The sequence below is a fragment of the Musca domestica genome, unplaced genomic scaffold, assembly GCF_030504385.1.
Source record: "Musca domestica strain aabys unplaced genomic scaffold, Musca_domestica.polishedcontigs.V.1.1 45, whole genome shotgun sequence".
In the NCBI taxonomy this organism is placed as follows: Eukaryota; Metazoa; Arthropoda; class Insecta; order Diptera; family Muscidae; genus Musca; species Musca domestica.
Window position 1 is genome coordinate 3,995,275 of NW_026712335.1, and position 18,459 is coordinate 4,013,733.

At 34.9% G+C, this 18,459-nt stretch overlaps 2 protein-coding genes across 6 annotated transcripts in view; both read right to left on the minus strand.

Annotated features, from left to right (window-relative positions):
• LOC101892253 (protein alan shepard) overlaps window positions 1–18,459 on the minus strand; it is a 708,170-nt gene that overhangs the window by 152,559 nt on the left and 537,152 nt on the right. The window contains exon 1 of one of the 5 annotated variants that reach the window (XM_059127479.1): window positions 7,545–8,092. The exons of the other annotated variants lie outside the window; for them this stretch is intronic. The gene's annotated coding sequence lies outside the window, so the exon portion shown is untranslated. Of the gene's footprint in view, window positions 1–7,544; window positions 8,093–18,459 lie in introns of those variants that run through there. 5 annotated transcript variants of the gene reach the window in all.
• LOC101896732 (uncharacterized) lies at window positions 14,557–17,116 on the minus strand. Its single transcript, XM_020034799.2, has 5 exons — window positions 17,026–17,116; window positions 15,361–15,492; window positions 15,087–15,304; window positions 14,836–14,989; window positions 14,557–14,779 (listed from the first exon to the last, which is right to left on the minus strand). Exons 2-5 carry the CDS (start codon window positions 15,461–15,463, stop codon window positions 14,664–14,666), a joined length of 591 nt encoding a protein of 196 aa, XP_019890358.2. The 5' UTR covers window positions 15,464–15,492; window positions 17,026–17,116; the 3' UTR covers window positions 14,557–14,663.

Below are 18,459 nucleotides of genomic sequence, written 5' to 3' on the forward strand. Positions count from 1 at the left end.
TGGACCGATATTGTCCATTTTGGCACCTGACCTAGCTCTGAGAAAATATTAGGATAGTTGGAGCAAAATGTAGATTTTTTTTAGAAACTTTCGACCTTTTGTGGTTGATTTACCAGAAGTATTGAACCGATGTATTCCATCTTAGCACCAGACCTTGGGTTAATAAAAATATAGGAATGTGTGAAATTTGAAGACAGTCGAGCTCTTATATCATATTTTATAAGAGTTGTAATTATTCGAAATTTTGACCCTTTGTGTTACAGTGGACCGATATTGTGCATTTTCACACAAGACCTAGCACTGATGCAAATATTAGGATTTACAAAGTTGGAGCAAAATCGGATTATCGTTTCTCTTTCTGTGCAGAAAATATATGTTTTGAAAATGTCAACCTTTTATGGGGGATAACAGAAGGAGTGGACAAAAATATTACGATGTACAAAGTTTGGACCAAATCGGATACAACCGTTTTGACCGTATTATATGATATATACCCTCTCTAGCCATATGGCTGAGGGTATAACTATCCACATGAAACTGCGGAAACAGATTCCATTGTTAACATTAAGATAAATAAGCTATCTTGAGAGGAAAGAATTTTACCAAAATTCGACTTCCTGCTGCAGTAGAAATGATTCTTATATACCCGCACATATTTTTAAAACTTCTAAATCTATTGGATTCATAGAAATATGGGCAAAATTTACTTTAAAGGCAGATCCTGTACACTTCCCTATGTAGGACACTTTTAAATCCACTTCATTAAATTTTAGCAAACAAACCAAAAAAGCGTCACATAATAAACAAATGATACTTTGTTACACAATGCTACTGCTATGTAAATGCCGTTGGAAAATGTCCAAAAAAGAATTGATGCTATAGACAAGGATTTCATTAACAAAACAAAATATATTCCATGATGCCAAAAAAAAAGCAATGCTTCGTTATTCCGCTGACCAATCAACTGCTGCATCAATCCATCCCTCCACTTCAGGGACAACATTTTGTAATTCGAAATTCGTTTGGAGCTTTTTGTGCCAGACCCGTCGAAATAGATTTATGATTATGGCCTAAGTGGTGACAGTTTTGCCATAAACTGTCGGTCGGTTGGTGTATTTGTCTGTCCCCGTATCTATAGGCCATAGACAATATATATACAAGTGTTTTTGTTGTTGTTTTTTGTTTTAAAGTCCTTGCAAATTAGAACAAATTTCATTTTTGTACGTATCATCACCATAATGACTGTGACAATTAATCATAATTTAATGTAGCTTAAATGGCAATAAAGTAAAAAAAAAAAAAAAAAAAAAAAAAAACAGAACTTTTCGGACATCATTACAGCAGTAATATTTTACTTTTCATTATTGTTGGGAGAAGTGTGTCTGTGTTGACTTTCAATTTAAGTTTTAAAAGTTATTATTACAAATTAAAGTGATAAGTTCAAAATATCCGCGAGAGGGAGAATTACATTTTTGACAATGTTATAAGTGTGCATTAAATACACGCCACATCGGGGAAAGTCCATGTTTATAATCACATTATATCTGCAAGTTGTATGAGACTGAGAAAGGTATATGTCGGTCATGGTATTGGTATAGCGCCAATATAAAAACAACTTACATTTTTATTTTTTTAATTTTCTGCGAAATTATACATTCGATATGGCTTTAATTTTGTATTCTAAACCCCTGATGGTCATATTTTTCTTCGACAGTTATTGGTCATATTGACTTCGCATGAAGTTACATTCTAATTCAAGGAAGTTTTATATATAATAATGTAACATTTTCCTGCCAATGTGTTTTTCTTTGAATTATATTTCAATACTAAATCTCTCATGGATTTTGAAACGTTCAATCCATTTTCCATTTAAAAGCTTTATCTGTATTTGCCTAATATTTTGCATTTTTGTGCACAAAGCATGTCTGATTATCATTGTCAAGATATCATATATTCGAAGCTATAGATATAAGGGGGCTATAGGAAAACGTACACCTTTGTAGACAATGTAATACAAAAGAATGTTGAACGAGTTACAAGCTGTAAATACTAAATTTTAACGAATTCCCTTGAGAAATTTGGCAGCAGTATTTGGGTGCAGACGGAAAACGTGGACGGTTTTTGCTATAGTGGTTGGTATCTATTGCAGTCATCAAATTCCCACACTTTTATTAGAAAATTAGGTAAACCTTAAAAAATACGGAATATCGGGAGTTACCGTTATATGGGGTCTATGGGACACCAAAAATATACGAATTTTAAAAAATTTCCGTTATGAAATGTTAAGTCATCGGGAAGCACCGTTTTATTGGGGATATACGAAAACGTGAACCAATATGCCTATTTACGAACTTGACAAAATACACATATGTGCAAAATTGAAGCCTGCTATCTCATATTCGTTCGAAAGATAGCGTGATTACAACAGATGAACATCGTTAAATCGACTTTACGCTCATACAAAATATATACAGACTGAGATGAAAAAACTGCAACTATTTTCAAACTGCTATCATTTCTAAGCCACTAGTCCGACAGCTGTTAAAATTACTTCAGTGGCAGCTCATTATATTGTTTACAAGCATACAAAAGCATTTTGGTGAGAATTTTCCAGAAAAAAGTTATTCGTGATGGAATTCAAGCGTGATTGTGTGATTTCATTATATTTGGCTGGAAAACCATAAGTGGCTATCGTTAGAGCACTCCAGCATTTAAATGTGAATAAATCTTTTGTGTCTCGTACCATCGCTTGTTACCGTGATACTGGTGGTGTAGCCCGACGTCAAGGAAGTGGACGGAAGAAAACAGCAACATCAGCAGAAATGCTTCGAAAAGTAAAGAAGCGACTTGATAGAAACCCGCCCAAAAATGACTCGTGAGCTGAACATATCGCAATATTCAATTCGGCAAATATTGAAAAATGAGTTTGGGGTAAAGCCATTGAAATTCCAAAAAGTGCAAGAACTTACACCGCAACAGAAAAAAATAGACTCAAAAAAGCTAAAGAGTTGCTTCGCTTGGGCGAAAGTGGTGAACTGCCGAATTTGGTTTTCTCCCATGAGAAAACATTGCAAACAAACAAAATGATAGTGTTTAATTGCCAAAGATTACAGCTGAAAATGTGCACCTTCGGTTGGCCAACAGACCTCAAGCGCCGGCCATGGTGATGGTGTGTGCCGCCATGACAGCCGATGGTCGCTCTCCGCTCGTATTAATTGACCCTGGCATCATAAGAAGTGCCGAATATCATCGCGAACATATTCTGGAGGGTGTATTAAAGCCTTGGGCATGCTTACATTTTGGTCACAGACCTTGGACATTCCAGCACCATCGCACTCACATTTTTCATTATTTGGTTTGTCGTTGTGATCGAAAAGTTAAAAATACCAAACATCAGACAGTGCCACTATAAGGGCATATTCTTAACGTGGACTGATATGTCAAATTTACAATACCATACTTTTATGTGTAATATCTGAAGATACATCAAAACGACAGAATGACTCCCTGAAGGATGGAGGAGAATAGACTAGAGCCCCGACTTGCGTCGTCCCAATTTGCGCCGTTTCGAGTTGCGTCGCTTTTCAAAAACCAGAAAATTGGATTTGCTCGTTGCAATTTCAAGTTGCGTCGGTCCGAGCTACATTGTGGATTACTATTTTTTTGCATTTGCAGTGCTTGATTCAGCATCTTTTCTGTCGTTTAGCATTTCAACAACTTCTGGCAACACTGATCGTCACATGTACGTTAACAAATTTTCAAGTTGCGTGAAATAAGGGGAATTCCCTATTCTTTATGGTGCTATATGTACATATATATGTAAATGAATTTAATTTTTGTAATGTTTTTTTTTTTAATTTATTGTTTTGTTATTTCTTTATAATATTTACAAACATTTTTTGAAGTAAATGGAATAAATAAAAATGTATTCATACTTGTTTTTGTTTTTATCAAAAATATAAAATTTTTTTGCTTTGTTTTGAATATCTTCCCCCAGTAAATTACATTTCAGTGCATTTTGTATATTTATAGAAAAGGGTGATTCGTTTTGAGTTGCGTCGCGATCCCCGACGCAAGTCGGGGCTCTAGTTATCATCACACTTTGCCTAAATCTGTCTGTCCGTCCGTCTGTTATAGATGGGGTACAACAATTACAGACATTTTTTAAACCCTCCACCATACTATGGAGGGTATATTAACTTTGTCATTCCATTTGTAACTCCTCGAAATACTCACGTCAGACCCAACAAAGTATATATATTCTTGATCAGCGTAAAATTCTAAGTCGATTTAGCCATGTCCGTCTGCCTGTCAGTCCGTCTGTTGTAATCACGCTAACTTCCGAATGCATTGAGATGGAAGACTAAGGTAAAGGCTTTTGCACACATGTTTATTTTTCCAGTAGGCAGGTTAAGTTCGTAAATGGGCCATGTAGGTCCACGTTTACATATAGCCCCCATATAACGGTACCTCCCGATATTCGGTATTTTGATGATTTTAGCTAGATTATTCACCGGAATTGTTTCAAATTTGGTATTAGAAGCTCGAAATGGATACTACAGCCTAAGACAGAAAATTGTCTGTGCAGGTCCACGTCTTCGTATAGCCCCCATATAACGGTACCTCCCAATATTCTGTATTTTGATGATTTTATCGTCATTATTCACCAGAATTGTTTCAAATTACGTATTTAGAGTTCGTTATGGGAACTACATTCTGTGACAGAAAATTGTCCCTGCTGGCCCCATATATCAGTACCTCCCTATATTCGGTATTTTGACGATTTTAGGTACAATACCCACCGACATTGTTTGAGATGTGGTATTCGAAGTTCGTAATCGACCAAAATTAAGGTTTCTGCTGCATATGTAAGGGTGTCTCCAGATATTCACAATTTGGAAGATTTCGGTCCCAATTTCCAAAAACAAAAAAATAGTTTGACATTTCGGGTTCTAAGTGGACATTTCAACTCGTTGAAAAAAATGTTCATTGTAACCTAAATTGCATTAATATCGAATTTGCAATAAAATTAACTGTAATTTGAATTTTTGACTTCTAAGTGGCTGGTTTATATGGGTATAGCCCCCGATTACATGAACTTCCACATTGAAGAGATTTTAAGGATAGCCGATTTTTCCGTAAACAGAGTTTTTACATGTTGGAGGGTATAAAAAAGCTCGTCATTTTTATTTGTTATTTTTTAGCGTTAACTTTCCCTAGAATCTGGTGGCGACATAAGCAGAAGAATATTTTTTTTTTAATTTACACAACCCCATGCAACAGATGGTTAAAGGAATTTTCAACAGCTGTTTTTTTCAAAGCATTATTATAGGAACTGTCACCATTGGCCATTCAGAATTGATAGTTTTTCTTTTTTTTATTTTTTTTTTCTAAATATTATCCCCTAAAATCCCATGACATACCGCCATATGTTTGATAAATTTCATTTTGAGTACTCAAATTCTATGGCTTTTCAAACTTAATTGATGATTCAATACCCATGTTCGTTATCAACACACAAAGCACAAAAAAAAAACAATAAATAAATATATTTTTTTAAAAATAATAATAACAAATGTACAAGTATTAAATTATTTGCAAACATATTGTTTACAGAAAGAGTAAAAAAAACGAACATTGCCTTCATGTCTACATGTGTGAGTGTGTGTTTGTAAGTAAATACCAAACCCCAATAAATAATAATAAAAAGGAGCGTCCTACGATTAATCGTAGGACGCTCCTTTTCGAGCAATGGAGTACTCCTTAAATCTCCGACTCTCTTGCATTTTATACTCTTTTTTAACATTGCATGTCCTAGGAGGCGAGCACTCCTTTTGAGCTCCCATTGGATGACAGACGGAGTACTCGTTTTCATCTCGGAAAGGAGGACAAAGGGAGTAATCTTTGTTATCTCCTGAAAGAGCATAGACGGAGTACTCGTTTTCATATCGGAAAGGAGGACAAAGGGAGTAATCTTTGTTATCTCCTGAAAAAGCATATAGGGAGTACTCCTTTTGATCTCGGAAAGGAGAATCAAGGGAGTAATCTTTGTTATCTCCTGAAAGAGTAAAAGAAAGTAAAGAAGTAAAAGAAAAGAGTTATGGAGCATAAGGCGAGACATCAATTTTTTTCCAACTTCGTGGAATTTTTTGGCAAAACAAAATTCATACATTGCTCGCTTATTACTCCAAATGGATGAAGAAATCATTACTCCTCTATTGCTCGGTTGAGGATTACTCCAAATATTTTTTACTGGGAAGAAAATGTTCTTTATTTACCGCTTATCTTGTGGTATGAAGCAAAACAATTCTATTGTGTGAATTTGTTTGGCCGACTCTCCAGTTGGAGCCCACTGTTGTTACTGGGGGAGGCTCTCAGGAGAAAATGTATTTGTTTTCTTCTTCTTAATTTTGAGAGTTATTTTGGTTAAGAGAAAAAGAGAGACAAAGTGTTCTCTGTGTTGTTTTGCTGGTGGGGCCACTTTCGTGGAGAATGTGGAGCGGTTTTTGTTTTGCATATGAGAGCTATAGAGACAGAGAGAGATGCAGAGAGTAAAGTAATTATATTGTTTTGTTTGCTCAATGATGATGACGTTATTGTTGTTGTTCTTGGCGCTGCTGTCGCTGCCGCTGCCACTGCTACTGGTGTTTGGTGGGGAATTGTGTTGTGTTTTTTTGCATTTGTTTTTGTTGCTTAGCTAGCCCGTTCGTATGCCACGATACAAATTTAAAATTCAAACAACTATTTGACAAAAACAACAAGAACTTCGTTTGTTGTTTTGGGGGAAATAAACGAAGAGCGTAGTTGAGAGAGAAAACAAAAGAAACACCAATAATAATAATAATAAAGCTAGATAAATTTCTGGTGTTTTGTTGATGTCCGTTGGTGAGAGCGTCGTGTATTATGTTTGTGGTTAAATCCAAGACAATGATGATTAAAACCAAATGACGTTGATGACAATGATAATGATGTTATTTTAGGTTGGTCGCCACTTTCAAACCAGAGAATGGATTGATTAGTTCTCTGTTTTTTTTTTGTCGAGTTTTGCACTTGTGATTTTGGGTTGGCAAAGGTATAATTTTTAGATCTTTTTTTGAAAGAATTCATTCATTTACAACAATTTGCTGCACAAGCGATATTGAATTTGTATATAAATATTTTTTATATTGTTTTAATATTTTTTCCACTTGATGTCTTATTTCCAGAATTTGAAATTTCCAAATTTCATTTCATTGTTTAAACAAATTCCATATTGGAATAGTAACACACACTCGCACAAGATATTGGCAAAAATATTAAATAAAAAAATATGCGAACACAAACACACACACAAACATAGATGATATTCTACGAACAGTAAGTGAGAGGCTAGCGGCAAAATAAGGAAGGAGATTTAAACAGAATTGCAAAAAAATAAACACGTCAACAATATGGCCAAATACCACACAATGACTTTCTATTTTTTGCGAAAAAACAGAACTCGAAAATAATTTTACAATTTCTATTTAATTTAAAAACATTTATAATATTTAGAAAAAAATCACCTTTTTTATAAAACTGGAAAATATAATATTTTTCTAGGTTTTAGATTTTTTGCACTTAAATTTTTTTTATTCTTTAAATTTTTTTTCCAAAATTAAAAATTAACTTATTTGTTTTCTTGCTTTTTTATTTATTTTTTTTTTAATAAAGAAATTTTTATTTTTATTATTTTTGTGGACGACACAACAAACGACGACAAATATCAAACTATTCTACGTTGACTTAACGCGACGGACTAAACAACGCGACAACAAAGAGGGGGATAAGAGCAGTAAAAACGTCGGCAACAAACAACGACCTTTAAAATATTTTTGCTACTTTGGATTTTTTCTATTTTGTTTTGCTTTCTGAAACTGTTTTTCTTGTTTTTTATTTACTTTTTTCGCTTGCATGAATTTCTACTTCTTTTTTGGTTTTATTTTACTTTATTATTTTTTTTTCTATTTCGCTGAACACTTTCCGACAAGCAAGCAACACTTTTTCGTTTTGGGACTTGAACAACAACCCTACTTGTAGTTGAACTCAGTAAAGACTGAATTCAGTTTTGTCCACCAAGTTCCCCAAAACAACGCAAATGATTAGAGCGTTGAGAGAGCGAGAGCGAATGAAACTCTCTCGTGCGCTCTCTGTTGTGAATGGAAGAAAAAACAGCCGGTTCTTTAGATGTTTGCTTTCTTATCGCCACTGCAACAACAATTTACGTGGCCAAACAATGGACTCACACTCTTGGCGCATGACTATCCCCATGGCCCCAAGGCGTTCTCCGGCAAATAACGGCAATATTCTCTTAAAAATCAATTGTGATGAGTGTTGTCAATTCTTTGGCAATAAGAAACGCCACTGAAAGGAAGGAAATAATTTCATATATTGAGAAAAAAAATCATATTACAATTTCCAAAAACTAGACAAATAAACAGTTAGAAACCCTAAATGATAATGACGAATAAAATAAAGCAAACATAACGTTCCTAGACATAGATTAGCCTGCAGAGGGGATAGTTAAGTTATTATGTTCAGGAAAAATATATAAAAACATTTGATGTCAAATAATAATTTGTTTCGTACTCGACTCTGTGGATTATAAAAATATCCGGCTAAAACATTGTTAATTTTAAAATAATTACGAGTCTTTTAAAAGTGACTTTTGCCCCCACAAACAAAAAACATAAATTTTAATTAAATACAGGGTAAGATAAAAAAAAGCTGCAACGAAGTTAAACGACATAATGTCATAACATAATGCATTGAAAAAAAGCAAAAAATTTTCGGATATAGTATCGAATTTTAGAATAAATACGGCATGAATTATGGTTTTCAAATGGCCAATGAAACCGTCACACGATGCCCGAATGTTGCTCTGCGGTAGTTTGTCCCATTTCCGGCGAAGCGCTTGCTTGAGGTGATCGACACTTTGGTATTTTTTAGTGTCAACCTTGCTTTCCAAAATGCTCCAGACAAAATAGTCCAACGGATTGGTATCCGGAGAATTTTGGTGGCCATTCTGCGCTCATTTTGTAACCATTCTTGGGTGGCGCTAGCTTAGTGCGATGGTGCTGAGTCCTGTTGGAATGTCCAAGGTCTACGGCCAAAATGTTTGCGTGCCTAAGGCTTAAATACACCCTCCAGAATATGTTCGGCGCTTGAGTTCTGGTGGCCAACCGAAGTTGACCTCTTTGGCAAGTAAACCCGATCATTCTTTTGTTTACAAACTGCTGGACAACTAATATTTGTTCATCACCTTTGGCACGAAATATGGCCTTCAAACGACCAATGAAACCGTCACACACTGCCCGAATGTTGCTCTCAGGTATTTTGTCCCATTTCCGGCGAAGCGCTTGCTAGAAGTGATCGACACTTTGGTATTTTTTAGAGCCAACCTTGCTTTTCAAAATATTTTGGTGACCATTGTGCGCTGGAAATGAAGCGAGGAACCTCATTTCGCAACCATTCTTAGGTGACGCTAGCTGAGTGCGATGGTGCTGAGTCCTGTTGGAGTGTCCAAAGTCTGCGGCCAAAATGTTTGCGTGCCTAAGGCTTTAATACACCCTCCAGAATATTTTCGCGATAATATTCGGCATTTATTTTGATGCCACGGAGATTAATGCGAGCGACCATCGGCTGTTATGGCGGCCCACACCATATCCATAGCCAGCGCTTGAGTTCTCGTGGCCAACCGAAGGTGCACATTTTCAGCTGACTTCTTTGACATGTAAACACGATCATTTTGATTGTTTACAAACTGCTGGACAACGAATGTTTTCTCATCGGAGACGGAGAAAATCAAATTCGGTAGTTCACCACTTTCGGCCAAGCAAAGCAACTCTTTAGCTCTTCTGAGTCTATTTTCTTCTGTTGCGGTGTAAGTTCTTGCACTTTTTGGAATTTCAATGGCTTTACTCCGAGCTCATTTTTCAATATTTCCCGAATGAAATATTGCGGCCATTGCGTCGCGGGTTTTTGATCAAGTCGCTTCTTTACTTTTCGAACCATTTCTGCTGATGTTGCTGTTTTCTTCCATCTCCGTTCACTTCCTTGACGTCGGGCTACGCTACTAGTATCACGGTAACGAGCGATGGTACGAGACACAAAAGATTTATTCATATTCAAATGCTGGAGTGCTCTAACGATGGTTTTCCAGCCAAATATAAAGAAATCACCCTATCACGCTTGAATTCCATTACGAATAACTTTTTTTCTGAATAATTCTCACCAAAATGCTTTTGTACGCTTGTAAATAATATAATGAGCTGTCACTGCAATAATTTTAACACCTGTCGGACGAGTGGCTTAGAAATTACAGCAGTCTGAAGTTGGGTGCAGTTTTTTCATCTCACCCTGTATATTACAGGCTTACAATTTTATTTACATCTCTTTATGCACTTTTTGGCTAAAAACATATATTTTCGAGTATTTAGGGTGCAGATTTAATAATTCTACTGTGCCGTCCAATGTGAGTCGTTTTCCTAAATGGAAGATTTTGTTTTATAAAATTACAAAGCTATTGTACTTCCGAATTTCTAAGCTGTAAATTTAATATTCGATGTTTCAAGTATCAAAAAGGACGGGATAAGTTGTCCTAGTTGTGGCGCCCAATGTCCCGCTATTGCCTTAGTTGTGGGCGCCTTAAGTAAAATCACAAGGTTATCTGGCAATATTCACAATGTTCCAATAATACGATTGGCATTAATATAACACTGTTTTAAATTTATTTACTCCATTAGAGCACATTTTGAAGGTGCGAGCTCATATTGTGGCGCCCAATGTGTTTAAGTTTCCTTTGTTGTAGTTTTTTTTTAATAAAATCATGGGATACTACTTCAACTTGTTACCAAATCGCAAATTTTTATAAATGTAATTGTCATTATCTAATCATGTAGGTCTAATCGATTTTTAGTGTATTGAATCAATCAAAATATATTCATATATTCGTATAGTAAATGTATCGACAAAATTTCGATTCAGCTCCAACAATCACTAGATATAAAAAATATATAAACAAACACATCATTGACATCACTGAAAAATACCGGCATAAATTCCTGAGATAAACTCTTATCAACAAACTGGAAAAGAAACTGCAACAAATATATCTCTAAGTTACCATATGTGTCATGTCGAATGCAGTTTAATGTCTGTAATTCTATTATATTATGAAATATAAATATTAATAATGTATTCATTTTAATTTGTACTTCATTTATTTGTATTTAATGCGTATATTAATTAAATAACGTCTTTATTCTGTGTTATTGCAATTGGTTCTCTTAAAAAGTGTGTTTTGATGTTTTTGGAGCATCGTTCTCTTTGTTGCTATCTCTTTTAAGAGAAACAACAAAATAATTCTTTGCATTTGTTTAGTAGTAGTGAGAGTTTTTTTTGGGTGAAGAGAACCCCCCCCCACCTTTAGCAAAAACAAAAACGACTGCCTTTTGGGTTTCTGTTTTGCTTTCCACATCCAATAAACAAGTGTATTTTGTTGTAGTCAATGCAAAAGCTGACTCAACCCAGCACCACCCAAATTTAAGTAGTTACAGTGGGCTAGGATGCTTCAAAGGGAATGGATTAGGAAAAAATAATTTTAATTTAATATTTATTTCACAAACAGATAACCAAATTATGGGTGTGTGGGGGCTTTGGTGAGGATCTAAATGACCAGTAAGTGTCTACAGAAATTGAATTCTCAGCGATTCTGAAAAAAAGAAAAAAATCTTTGGAAATGTTTGGAAATCTATTATACTTATATCGGATTGATTTCTTTGGTAAGGCACACGGGACAAAATCGTTTTACAAATTATTGCATTTTGTATGCTTCTCTCACACACTTCGTTATACCCTCGCCCTTATGGCTAGAGAGGGTATATATCATTTAATACGGCCAAAATGTACCTCATCGAAATAACGGTTTTAGACCCTAGGTCACTTTGAACCAAATCCATTTCAGGACATTTTGAGTCAATCTAGGTATACCCGTCCGTCCATTTGTCTGGGAGTATCCGTTTTGATCCAAACTTAGTACATCGTAATATTATTATCAAACTAATAATAATATTATAATCAAACAAAGATTGAGAACCGAGATGGACAATATAGGTTCACTCATTCCGGTCGAAATTTTCAAAAAAAAAAAAGAAAATATTTCACTGCACAGGAAGAGAACGGATAATTCGATTTTTCTCCAACTTTGCTCTAATAATAATCTCTTATTTGCATAAGTGCTAGGTCAGGTACGAAAATGGACAATATCGGTCCACTCCATCAAGTACCTCCCCCATATAAGATCAACATTTTGAATAACCATGAATCTCATAAAACGCGAAATTAACATCCGGTGCCATTCAGTGCCATCTGTTATAAAGACGGTACCTCCTCTCGTACCTCCCCAACAAAGGGTCGAAGGTTTTAATATTAATGAAGCTCATAAAACGTGAAAGATCCCGTTCAGACTTGGCTGGCACATCTTAATATTTCTATCAGCACATGATCTGTTATAAGGATGGTAGAGATCGGACCATTCCTTCTGGCACCACCCCCATAGAGAGTCAAAGTTTTGAATAACCAAAACGATCATAAAATCCGAAGTAAGAATCCTGTTCACATCCTGCGAAGAGAGGATATATCGATCCAATCCTTCTGGTACATCCCCCACAAAGGGTCAAAATGTTAAATATCCATGAAGCTCATAAAACGCGAAATTAACATTCGATTCCATTCAGACTTGGTACATCTCAATATTTCCATCACCACAAGATCTGTTATGAAGATGATAGAGATCGGTCTACTTCTTCTGATATCTCCCCACAAAGGGTCAAAGTTTTGAAAAACCAAAACGATTATAAAAATTGAAATAAGCATCACGATCACATCCTGTGAAGAGAGGATATACCGATTTAATCCTTCTGGTACCTCCCACAAAGGGTCAAAATTTTCAATATCCATGAAGCTCATAAAACGCGAAATTAATATTCGATTCCATTCAGACTTGGTACATCTCAATATTTCCATCATCACAAGATCCCTTATACAGATTGTAGAGATTGGACCATTTATTCTGGTACTTCCCCCACAAGGTGTTCTGCAAACCCCTTCTGGTAGGTCACAATTTTCGATACTTTTGTCTGTCATAACTTTCGAAAAAAAAAGCCAGCGATTCTTTACAAGTTGCTATATCTAAATATTTCTCCCAAACCACAAATCTGAGATGAATATGGAATTTATGATTCCGCATATAATTGGATGTAAATCTTCGTTTGTCTTGCCATTTTGCTCATACCAATATTTTTACCTTTATTTGATGAAGTATGAATATGGAATACTTTCGTCGACTATATCTGGTACCTCACGAACATATTAACATTTTCTTAAAATCATCACATATGTCATATAAAGCGAAGGAAGTCACAAATATAGGCACGTCGCAATATTTACATCATATTTATTTAGGTCCGATACGAAATGGTCAATATTGGCCCATTCCTTCTGAACTCATTCCATAGAGTTTTAAAAGTTTGAAACATTTTTTTTTTTCATATTGTAGACCTTATAACTTGTCCGTTAGGATCGCCCGAACTGATTTCAATATTAATTCCTGACTAAGATCATAGAGCTTTGTATATATTTTTTATCGTTTTATTAACCGCCAGAGCTATTGTGCTTTTTTCCCACTCCTCGACCACTGTCCAACTATTTGACACTACCATATGCTAAATAAACCGCTAACTACACCGCGAAAAAAGATGAATGTTAACAAAAAAAAAAATTAAAAATATTTAAATGTCATCATTGTTATTAAATTGTGAGAGAACCACAAAAGAAGTAGAGACTACTTAGTAGACTCCACAACACAATGTCTCCGTACTAATCAAATGGCAAACGATAACAACAAAGACGAAAAAAGCGAATAGAAAAAATAATAAAAACTGAATTTCAAAATTCCTTCGATTATAATGCACGACAACTCAAGAGAAGACAATAAAAAACAACAAAGACAGCACAAATTGTGAGAAAAATAGCAAAATGCCGGTGGCAAGGCGAAAAGAGGAGGGCAGGCGGTGACGGACCATACCGTAAAACGTGCACCGTCACAGCCTGGTACAAAGCGGTGCAGCAGAAAACAGAAAACTCAAGTCGGTAAAGTTATAATGGAATAATGTAAAAACAGCTCACTCACACATACACTCGTGCACACACACTGCAATAACAACAAAGTAAATAATACATGGAAAAACATATCCCAACATACCAAATTGACTTGAGAATAATATTTTAACAAGCTTACAAACATAAGCCTTAAGCTTGAGAAAATCTTGAGAATATATTGAGTAATGCTTGTTTAACAATTATAGAATAATCGAAACGGAACCCTTATTTATAAGCTTATTCTTGTAATTGCAGAATAAGCTTACGAAAGTAATATTATATTAAGCTTGCTAGTGCAATTTTAGAATAAGCTTACAAAACTAATATTTTCGTAAGCTTATGTATTTATAAAAAAGTGTACATATTTTTCAAAACTATTTACTCCATTTTTATTAATTCAGTTGTGTTTTACATTAAGATAATTAGTTCAACTATTATTAGTGAAAGTTATAATATTATTATGTTTTTTTTTTTTAATTTACATTTTATTTTTTGTTTTTGTAATCGTTTCGCAGCTTTATGCGATTTTTAGCGAATTGAAAGAAAGTGCGCGTGTCCTTAATGAATGCGTCCTCCGTGTAGCCCAATGATAAAGTTGCATCTATGAAATATAGAAATTAAGCGTTTTTTTCAGATACTATTGTTAAATAGAAATACTTCGTATTGCTTTTGTTGTACTAAAATTGCGAACACTTCTCTTTGTATCCGTCCCTTTCCAGCAGAGTCGTTCTCCCAATTCATCTGTTATTATTTTTTTCCAGCAATTCTTTACGAAATTTGGTGCCTTGGCAACAAGTTTCAGTTCGCTTTCCTGAAATTAGGGAAAGCATAGTGATATTATTATTTTTGTTTTAGTTAGTATTTTTGAACTAAATCATTTCCTGAACAAATTATAGAATGAAACTTACAAGAGAAATAAATGCTTCGTTTATTTCTTGGAGACTTTTTTCAAATTCCAGAAACGACTCAATATCCTTGAATGGAACGGAAGGCATTACTAAAGTTTTGGTTTTCTTTCTTTCTGGTTTGAGCTCCTGCAACTCCTTACGCAAGATTTGCACTTCGCTTATTAGCCTTATGAACATAGGCTGAATTGCACTTATTACTTGGTTAGCTATATCTAAAACTAAAATAAGATTTTATCATATTTATGGAGAAATGTTTAAAAAATATTATTTTTACCTTCAGAATTTGTTATAAGTTTATGGTAATTTTCATTTATTGGCGGAGCTCCCATGTTAACATTTTTCTGACTAAAGAATAGTTTTGTGAAGTCTTCAGGCATTGTGAATTAGCGGAAGAAATACAGTTTTGCTGTTTTGAGAGAAAGAAACCATTTTAACTATCTCATGTAAAAAGTGTGTCTCTATTGTTTCTGAGAAAGATAAATCCGTTGTCTCCCATATATTCAAGAGAGAGGAATAAGTGGATAGAAAAATAATGGTTCCAAAAACAATACTTTTGATCCAAACACTTTCTGCGTTCCTGTTGTTCCAATTGATGAAACTTTGAAAACATGTTGTCCAACACTATAATAGTTGTTAGGCGCAAAAATTGACAAGTATATGTTTTCATTCTGAATAAAAGTATTTGAACTTCTTTCCACTTTTACATGTTCTTCAGAAAGTGAACTGTTTATACTTTGTTCAACCAATCGATTATATAACTGCACGGATACGTGGTTTTTCTTTTTAAGAAGTCGTTTTAATTTTCCTAATTTGTTTTCAAACTTAAAGGCGCTTATATTTTCTAGCGATCCATATAATAAAGCATCACTTGCTAGATGCTTCATAATAATTCACTGGGACATTCATTACAAAATTGGTTAGCAACGCTTGTGCGCACTCATTGTATGTTTTACATTTGCTTTCATCTAATAATATGCGCAAAGCCAAGCTTAGTTGCATATAATGAGTATAACGATTTTCATCCAATATACTTTTTAATATAAAAGGTCCAGTATATAGAAGGAATTGCCGAAATTCTGTTGCCTTGTCTCGCTCAAATTCCTTTAAACTTCGTGGTGCTCTACAAAATTCCCTCGGAGTTTGACTTTTAAGCGTCTGCAGTTGATCATCAAACACTTCGATTTGTGCTGGAGATAGCGAAAACGAACAATTTTTTTTCCGGATCCAAGACTTCATTAATGACTTTACAACTCCAAGACAAACTACGTGCATGTAATCTAATGGAAAGGATTGAACTATGTGTATTGGTAACTTTTCTATTGCCATTTGGGTGTTTGTTATATGATGATTTGCACAGTGACGTATTCTGAAATTTTCATCTGTTCGAGAATCATTATTTTCTTGTGTGAAAACCATGCGCTTCTGAACGTATTTCCCAGTTTGTGTGCACTTGTGGCAGGAATTATAACCTGTATGGCTTTTTATACCCAAAACTAGGGATCTTGCTGGTGAATCGCATATAAATGACCGGCAGCTAACTTTATAACTAGGGTTTTTTTAATGATCTAGCATCTTTTGGTAGGCTTGGTATCATCCTCCTCATTATTGTTAAAAGTTCATTCACTGCAGAGTTCGAAATTAAACGTTTCACACTCCACTTAGCCAACTCATCATGAATATTAAGTTTTTCAATTGGAGACATAGTTGGAGCTTCGTCGCTTTCATTTTCACTCTCACTTTCATTTTCACATTGCACAGGAACTGGGTCGCTATTTATTTCACTAGTTTCCGACCGTTCTTATGATAAAATTTTTTTGTGTTGATTATCACTAAAAAGAAGTTCAACTACCTCTTTTGCTTCTCTTCTAACACTTTTTTTATATTTATAAGGCATTTTTAAAATATTACCAATTAATTTTTGCAAAACACAGCGAATTACCTTTTTTACATTGAAATGAATCAATAAATGCAAAACAAATTGTTTTCACCAAATAAATTTATGTACAAATGCAATGCCTACTCACTACGAAATGGTTGTGTGTTCAAAAAATTTTCAGACACACTTGCGAAACCTTTGTACAAATAAGCATTTCTAAAGTATTGTTAAAAATTTGTTGTGAAATTTCTTTTTAATAATATTATTCTCAAGTTGTGTTGTAGTTTTATTTTTATTTGGTATGTTGGGTATGCAAAACAAATGAAAAGACAACTGGGAAAACAAACAGTAAAGAGAAGGAAAATACAATGACGATGTGGATGTGGATGTTGATGATGATGATGAAGCCGGCAACAATGTCGTCTGACACATTCTCAATTTTCATTCGGAGACTTTGTTGGGTGGTTGTGGCTCTAAGCGGGTGTTGGTGTGAACACGAAATGAGCGGGGATCCCTTTCGTCTTGAATATTATATGAAATTGTATGATGAAGGTGTTAGAAGATTCTGAATTCTTTTTACCAAATTTTGACCGTTAATGGGGGCGAAATACCAAAGATGAGACCAACGTATCCCATTTCGATAATGGGATCTATGAGACAAATGTTATACCCTTAATCATTCTATCAAATTTTAGAATAAGTTTAGATTTGTTCGAATTGGCCACCTTTGGCACGAATTATGGCCTTCAAACGGCCAATGAAACCGTCACACGCTGCCCGAATGTTGCTCTGCCGTATTTTGGCCCATTCCCGGCGAAGCGCTTGCTTGAGGTAATCGAAACTTTGATATTTTTTAGTGCCAACCTTGCTTTTCAAAATACTCCAGATATAATAGTCCAACGGATTGGTATCCGGAGATTTTGGTGGCCATTGTGCGCTGGAAATGAAGCGAGGAACCTCATTTTGTAACCATTCGTGGGTGGCGCGTGCTGAGTGCGATGGTGCTGAGCCCTGTTGAAATGTCCAAGGTCTGCGGCCAAAATGTTTGCGTGCCCAAGGCTTTAATACACCCTCCAGAATATTGCTTGTTAATGCAAAATTACAATTTTATGCGAAATCATAAATTCCATATTCATCTCAGGTTTCTGGATGTGGCAAATAAAATTATTAAAAATTGTAACCCTTTCTAGGTGACCCCAAAAGGGGTCCGCAGATATATATATATATAATCTTCACATATTTGAAGAGAGTTGGATGCTTATTTCGATTTCATTGATTGGTTTTTAAAATCTTGAAACCTATGTGGGAAGGTACCAGAAGAAATGGTCCGATCTCTACCATATTTATAACCGATCTTGCGTTGATGGAAACATTGATTTGGCTTTTTATGAGTTTCTTGGATATACAAAATGTTGACCCTTTGTGAGGGTCATCTTCACATCAGATTTTGTGTTGGTAGAAATAATGGGATGTGTGAAAACTCGAAGAAAACTGGAT